Source organism: Mauremys mutica, chromosome 2, assembly GCF_020497125.1.
Source record: "Mauremys mutica isolate MM-2020 ecotype Southern chromosome 2, ASM2049712v1, whole genome shotgun sequence".
In the NCBI taxonomy this organism is placed as follows: domain Eukaryota; kingdom Metazoa; phylum Chordata; order Testudines; family Geoemydidae; genus Mauremys; species Mauremys mutica.
The window spans coordinates 42489398-42497832 of record NC_059073.1 but is presented as its reverse complement, the minus strand read 5'-3'; the positions used below and the strand labels follow the sequence as shown (position 1 = coordinate 42497832).

Genomic DNA, 8435 nt, shown 5'->3' with positions numbered 1-8435 from the left:
TTCTCATGCCTGCGTGGATACCTTGAGCTGGATAGGGTTTCAAAACCTTATTTTCAGAGGTGTTGAGTACCACTGACTTCAATTGGAGTTTGGTGTACTCAGCAATTCTGAAAGTCAGGCCCCTAGCACTAAAGGAAGCAATGTTTTGAAATTTGAAACTTAAAGCACACTAAGTGAATGTCAATAACTAGCATTAACATGATTTAGCTTGAGATGGAGTGAACAACACAACACCCATAAGCGAAAAATAAGTTTTTATTCAGATGTTTAGTGGTAAGTAATTATTTTTCAAAGATTTTTACGTACTAAACTTAAACATACAAAATGGGAAGCAAAAAAAGAAAATGCTGGGTTAAAATCTTACTGACTCTTAATGTGTCAGTAGTTCTCCTTGATTTACTGAAACGCTTGATGTTACAATGTCTTATTTCGCGTGCTACCTGATTTCCTTTACAGAAAATGCTCATTCTTCAGTGGAGATAAATGTGGCATGAACATGGATTCTATGATTTAGTAAATAAACAGGAGAAAGGAAAACATAAAAGTACCCCTCTCTAATATAAAACCTATTTCTACATTTTACTTCTTGCACATAACTAAAGTTCTGATCTAGTTCCCTCTGAAGTCTGAGAGGCTTTTCACTCATTGCATCAGGCATCAGAGTTATTGAATTTTATATTAGTTGGGGGATATCAAGTTTGGACAGAGAAAATTCCTGCATCTAAGTTACAATATCTCAGAAGCAATGAACTTCACCATCCCAGGTGGCTTATTCCATTTCCAATTTTCACCATGACTTTTGGCGTTTCTCCTGTGTATGTGTAAAATTCAGTTGGGTTGCTTCATTTGGAGAGAAAGTGTGGCTTGCAGGTAGATTGCCAATAGAGAAGGGATGCGCTTTATGCCCTCATGCCTTTCAGATGTCATTAGAAAAGCTCTAGCCTGTCTAGTGGCCTTTAACCTGGGCCCCCGCTGGGTAAGTATTACACACGGTGTGCACTAAATTGGAAAATTTTCCAGAAGGCACCAACTCTGAACACAGTGTGTAAGCAGATGATGCTACCACATACAAAACCAACATATGATATTTTTGGTGGGGCAAATGGGAGAAAATATGGGAAGAGAAAGTTAGCAATGATGCAGAGAGGCTATAGTTGGACAATGACGTTAATTGCCCACAAGGCACAGTGGGAAAGAGCAAATAAGGCTCTCTCCTTCTTGATGAGTCTATGCTCTCCATACATTCTTTCCATATATTATATCTTAGAGTTTGTACATACACATCAATGAATTTAAAGAAGAGATAAAGCAAAGAATTAGAAATTTATTTGAAATAACAGGTCTATATTCAGAAGTCTATGCTGTCATTTTCATAAACTATATTAGATTTTACCATGCATCACTTCATTGTTTGTTTAGATGTGAGGCAGTAAAAGCACAATGTTGGGGCATCTTGATTTACTGTAGGTTTTCTGGATCTCTCTGAAGGGTTACTTCTCTTCCTTCTTTTTAAAAGGCAGCTCACATTTTAAAAAATTTATGAATCTACGAGGGTCAGTTGTTCTAACTGCCACAGTTAAAATGTATTTGAATTTATGATTTACAAGTTGGAATTACACACACACACACACACAAAACAAAAATGATAACAATGGCCATATACAACTCCAGGAAAAGAATTGGTCCCAGAAGGGTCAGACGTATGCTGATCAGTTTAAAACTCTATTTTCCTTGTTTAGTTAGACTGTTTAAAGATAATGCATGGTTTCCAAAGGCTCATGGTTCAGTATAAATGGTCCACATCTGATTACAGTAAATGCCAAGAGACGCAAGATGTTTACTAAACATGTAACAGAAGGATGCCCATAACCCTGGGCACCATTAAAATCTGTATAGCTGCATTTTGCAAGTAATTATCATTATGTCTGATTTCTAGGGAAATATCTGAATACCACAATAATGTTAATTAGGCAAAAGGCAAAAATTGTGGCAATATTAATATTAATAGTGACCACAGTCGATAGTTCAGAAAGTGGATCACATTTTCATACAAATGACTGATGTATTTATTGCAATGTGATATATATTTCACCTACCATATATTTACACGCATGAACCAGAGACAAAAAATGGACACGGATATTAACAAGAGCCTGGTCCTGCATTCCTTTTGCACCCAAAACTCTTACAGAAGACAATGGGAATTTTGAGTGTTCAATGAATGCAGGATTAGGAGTACTACAAAGCTTTGCTTCTTTTGGAGGCTTATTACAGATTAATACAGGTTTTCCATTGATTTTCTTTGGCTTTTAAATTAGTGTCCCTTATAGCTACATGTCTACAATACAAAACAACAACAAACAAAAACCTACTACAAACCAACCAGGTAAAAAACACTGGCCAAAAAGTGTAGCTGTTGCTTCATTACAAAACTACGGTGCAGAATGATGTTTGAAACTGGTCAGAAGGTAAGAATTGCAATAGCAACTAGAAGTATATACCATAGGTGTGACTGCACTATAGAAAAATTAAAACTAAGTAGGCACTTGTTTCCTTCCATAGTAGGAGACCACTCAATGTAAGTAAGGGTGACAGAATTGACCCTTACATGAATGTTCTCCAGTGTAGCAACTGTGTGACTCATTTACAGCCATAGGCCCTGATTCAGGGCAGCACTTAAACACATGCTTAACTTATCAATGTCAGTGGAACTTGAGCACATGCATAAATGCTGCACTGAATCAAGACTTTAATATAGCAGTGAGTTTCTTTTTTTATTACATTCCCACGTTCAATTTAAACTAACCTGGCCCTTCTCTCCACAACTATCTTAACACCCTCCTTCTCCCCAAGTTTTAAAAAGTAAATGGGCATAAAAATAAATACAATCATCTATGAGTATATAATAAATATGCTACTAAATGGGAGAAAAATATATTGCAACATAAGGCCCTGTAGTGCTGCACAATCATGAAACACTTCAAAATCTTCCAGATATCCTAAACACTCTCCCATTGTACAACACAGTTACCACTAAACAGATTAAACTTCTATTACATTAAATATTTGAAAATAGAAGTGTGGTAAATGCACAGAAGAGTTTAATTGTGTTCCACCATCTTTGCTGAACACCATATACATGTTCTGTCACTGATCCAAGTTTGCTTGGTTATGAAGCACAGTTTAAAGTTTTAAAAACACCTCTCATAACTATAGAATTCCTTCCGATTTACAATTTAACAAGTGTCCATATTGACTACTAGCACTATCTTTGAGAGTAAGACAAATTCAGAAATTCTGTTGCCTTCGTTTCTTTGCATCCATTGCATCCAGGATAGGCTGCCTCTTCGCTGTGTATCTTTGACGAAGCTCTTCAATTTCTCGTTCCATCATAGGGTCCAAAGCCGTTAACCTCATTTGCAATTCTTCTAAACTTAGGTTTTTTAACTGTAAACAACAAACAGTAAAGCAAAGATGTTTAATAAAATGCTTCCAACAACAAACAAAAGATTGATAACTGTTAGTACTAATCATTAGTTTATTTTACCTTGGCAAAGTGAAAAAAGTATCAAAAATAGCAACTAGTGTAGTAGCATGAAAGTACATACATTCCCATTTACATCTGATTCAAAGCAGTTTCTGTATACCCTGCAAATAGACATATACCTTGTGTTGAATCAGATTGTAAAAAGCATGCATGTTAATTTATGGATGTAATTCTATGGATATGATGGTATCCAGGATAATTACCACACCCAATCAAAAATGACTGGTTGAGCTACAGTCTCCTGTGGAACCCTAATAATAAGATAGACAACATCCACAAATAGTACTATGCCAGACAGTCAAGGTAAGAATTAATACTGATAAGAATTAAAAGGCTCTTGTGTTCCTCAATGGATCACTGCCATATCTACACAGGGCAAACTGCCAACAGAGTGTATAAATAATACACGCCAACAACATCCTGAATTCATGGGAAGGAGTTAGTTATAACCAACCTCTTTTTTTTTCTAAGCAGCACATTAACATTTTCTCAGAATGTTGAACAGGTCATTAATTGCTCAGGAGTCCTTTAAAAATTAATAATAATGAGGCTCATTTGCATGCTGACTGGTGTGACTAACCAAAGCTGGATTCGTGCCAGCCAGTGGGGCATTGCAGGCACGACTTTCCATGCCTCTGCTTGCCGGAAAGAATCCACAGTTCATAGTTTCATAACTGAAAACAAATAATGGAGAAGTTCATTTTTATTGCCCTGAGGCAGCAAGATGTCTTTCTGCCCTTCACATTCCTGTCAGAGTCCTTTTTGTGCCAACTGCACTTCGCTGGTTGCGAAGATTATCACCACAGTTCAGATGGCAGAAGGAATTTAATAAATTACAAAGCCCCATCCTAAGGGACAGTCTATAATTTGTCTGAATGTAAGTAAATGTTCTGACATGCTCAACAAACACACCACCTAACAATTGTCTAGGTCAGAAAAAAAAAAGAAAACATTTTCTGAATCAGCCTGTTTATTAGTCAATATTGAGTTCATGAATCCTGGGCAATTTTCCATCAATACAGTGTAATCTATTTTCCTTGGGGAATAAAATATTACTTTTGATCACTCTATCAGCATCTGAAGCATACAAATGAACAACACTGCTATTGCTATATACAGTCCATCTCCCTATGTTAGGACTAGTACTAATACACTATATCACACATAGTAGTAAAAAAAAATGGAGTGTCAGAACTTTAATTAGACACAGAGAGAACTGGAGCAGAGACTAATAAAAAACCATAAACAAAAAACAGAGCAAAACAAGCAGAATGTCATGCAAGACAATTCTAGCATTAAAGTTTCTGTGAAAATGAGACATTAAGGAAGAGTTACTGATTAGGGTAAATCCTGCCCCCCTTCCCACACCTCCACAGGGACAAAGGGTCGTATGATAGCAGAACAGGTACAGTTCTGCCATTTCTTCAGAAAGAGCCAGGTGGAGGATACCTGTAGCCCCAAGCCAGAGTGCACATCCCAGTGTGCCTCAAACCAAGCTCTAACCAAAGGAGTCATTTGGGGCCAATAGATCTTCAACTCTGAAAATCTAAGGCTGCAGCACTGGCCACGGAGCACCCCAAACGTGCTCTGCAGCCTGTTGGCTACGATTCCTTTCCCAGCGGCACAACTCGCTACTTGGGCTTCCACTGAGGGAAGGCGTTGCCCCTAAATTCCAGTTGGATAAGTTGCTCTGCCCTACTTCCAGAAAGGGGCTGGGGGGGAAGTGGTCACTATTGCCAGGCCACCAAGACACCCATTAATTTAGGGGGAAAGAGACAAGCAGCTTTTGTTTTATTGTTTTTGTCAACTATTAACTGGAAGTGGCATATTAAAAATCATGTGAGTTGGACATTTTTTAGGGAGCAAGATTGGGATGGGTGTTCAATGTAAAGGGATCTAGGGTACAATGTAGAGGGTTTATGGCCCTAATAGGCGTGTGTTCAACTGACTCCAAAGAAGTGTAGGAGCTAAGAGGGCACACGGAGTTCCTATTTTTTTAAATTCTCCTTAACGCTTCTTTTTGAAACCTATTTGTGAGAGGATGGAGAGCTTTGGAGATCTGGAAAAGTGAAGGAACTACTTGATGGGATCCAAGTATAAATTTTTGCCTGTAGGGTGTACCTTTTTTTCAGGACAGATCTTTATGAGGTTTTCATATGATCTTTACAGCCTGCCCTGGACCTGACTTGGGTACTCAACTGCCTTCTCTGGATAGTCACTATAAACATACCAAGAGGATTTGGGTCTCTTTATCTATCATTTGAGACTGGTCATCTACTGCTGTACAAAAGATTTTGTACACCCGGGCAGGGAGAAATGTGATGGGTGCATTTTTATTTAAATCTCAGAAACAGAACAAGGAAACAGAAACAAATGCATCTTGAAGACCACAGGCAGTTAAGCTGGAAATTACAGATTTGAAAAAAGTGAATTTAAAGAATCTAAATTTCCAAAGAATGAGGGATTTCAGAATGATCTCAGTCAGGTCACCGAAGGGATCTAATCCATTAGAATACTTGTGTGTATCAATGGATACCACTCTGAACACTGGAAGGGAGAAGTGAATATAAACAAGCAAGGCACTTCATGTGAAAAAAGAAAGCAGAATTGGCTTGTATCTGACATCATAGAATCATAGAATCTCAGGGTTGGAAGGGACCTCAGGAGGTCATCTAGTCCAACCCCCTGCTCAAAGCAGGACCAAACCCAACTAAATCATCCCAACCAGGGTTTTGTCAAGCCTGACCTTAAAAACCTCTAAGGAAGGAGATTCCACCACTTCCTTAGGTAACCCATTCCAGTTCTTCACCACCCTACTAGTGAAAAAGTTTTTCCTAATGTCCAACCTAAACCTCCCCCTCTGCAACTTGAGACTATTACTCCTTGTTCTGTCATCTTCTACCACTGAGAACAGTCTAGATCCATCCTCTTTGGAACCCCCTTCAGGTAGTTGAAAGCAGCTATCAAATCCCCCCTCATTCTTCTCTTCTGCAGGCTAAACAATCTCAGTTCCCTCAGCCTCTCCTCATAAGTCATGTGCTCCAGCCCCCTAGTCATCAGGTGCGTTGAAGCAGGCATGGCCATAGAAAAGCTATTGTATCAGTGTTTACAGAATTCTCTATAAAACAATAATTTTGTCATGATATCCCAAACTGCTAAGTATCATTCTAGAGACAAGATGGGACGTCTGTTGGTGAGAGAGACAACAAAAGATATTACCTCACCCATCTTGTCTCTCTAATATCCTGGGACTGATATGGCTACAACAACACTGCATACAACTATCATTCTGACCTTTATATAAGCTTCCTTGGTTAACTCAAAGATAGTTACTTCTTGGCTTCCACCTATACTAAAGTTACTACATAGCACACCTGCCAAGGCCCAAACATGTGATACGACATGGGACAAAGATGCTAAGTGAGGTACATAAAAAATTAGCCATGCAGGAAACTTAAAATGTTGTGGGATTTGTTCCTTTAGGGTAACTAACTTCCTATTGTCTCAGTAACCTGGTTCATTATATCTGATGCAAGCAATTTTCAACAATGAAAGTAAGGGAACACCTAAATTGTGTGGAATGTAAGTAACTGTGGGATTAAAATGAGTGACATCCCACAAAATGAAGTATGCTGCGCATTATGTTATTTTTAACACATCACTGATGTCTCACAGAGGTCTTTCAACCTCATTTTACTCAGAAGTAATTCAGTTACATAGTTTTATTTTGCTTCCCCTTTTTTTTAAATTATGGGAAACATTTCATGAAATTTCCCTCTGTTTGGGTAAAAAGCAAACTGAATGATCAGCAAAGTCTAGAGATCAACTGAGGGAGGCAGAAAAAGGCTCTTCTATCAAGATTACTATCAACATTATTTATACAGGATTAGGCAGAAATCCTGTTTTCTGTTGAATAGAGCCCTGTGTGATTAAGCAGCATATTGCTCTACCTGATAAAAAAATTCCTTGAGCAATTACTTTACAGTGAAAAAACTCTAAGAAATTGAAACCATTCTAATTTTTCACTACTGTTACAAGAGAGGATAACTCTGAATGGAAAAGGCTTCAATTTTGCAAGATACTAATTAAAAGGTAGTTAAACAGGAAATATTTCCTTTTGATTCCAACTCTAAAAGCAATGGAAGTGGATGCTCTTAGTTTAGTTCTAACTGCAAACAGCTCACAATTTAAATCACCATAAATAATTTACCATGTAGTTTGCTGTTGAGGATCTCCTAGGGCTACCAACATCAGCAGGAAGAGAAAGGAGTTCTTATGCATTGAGCCATGAAGGCCATAGGAAACCAAAAAGCCTTTAAATTACATTTTGATAGCTTTTAAAATGCTGATAAACTCTAGGAGCTCAGTAATCAAGACAGGCTTGTCTAGCTTCTTAAATCTGAGGACAATAGAATGTTCATTTCCCACTAGGGTTGCCAGGCATCCGGTTTTCGCGGGAACACCCAGTCGAAAAGGGACTCTGGTGGCTCTGGTCACCATCACTAACCGGGCTGTTAAAAGTCCGGTTGGTGGTGCAGCAGGGCTAAAGCAGACTCCCTGCCTGCCTTGACTCTGCGCGGGTCCTGGAAGCGGCTGCCGTGTCCGACTCTTAGGTGCTGGGGTGGCCAGGGAGGCTCCGTGTACTGCCTCCGCCCCTAGTGCCGTCTCCACAGCTCCCATTGGCTGGGAACCATGGGAATTACAGGGACAGTGCCTATGGGTGCGGGCAGCGTGCACTGCACAGAGCCACCTGGCTGCCACTGTGCCTAGGAGTCGGACATGGCAGATGCTTGCGGGAGCTGCGTGGAGCTGGGGCAGGCAGGGAGCCTGCCTTAGCCCTGCTGCACCGCTGACTGGGAACCACCTGAGGTAAGCGCCGCATGGCTGG

At 39.3% G+C, this 8435-nt stretch overlaps 1 protein-coding gene across 1 annotated transcript in view; it reads right to left on the bottom strand.

Annotated features, from left to right (window-relative positions):
* Window positions 1-237: 237 nt before the first annotated feature.
* Window positions 238-8435, bottom strand: part of STK3 (serine/threonine kinase 3) — a 280535-nt gene continuing 272337 nt past the window's right edge. Inside the window, exon 11 of the mRNA XM_045006079.1 lies at window positions 238-3447. Coding sequence (XP_044862014.1) covers window positions 3289-3447 — 159 coding nt within the window. The 3' untranslated portion in view covers window positions 238-3288. The remainder of the gene's footprint in view (window positions 3448-8435) is intronic.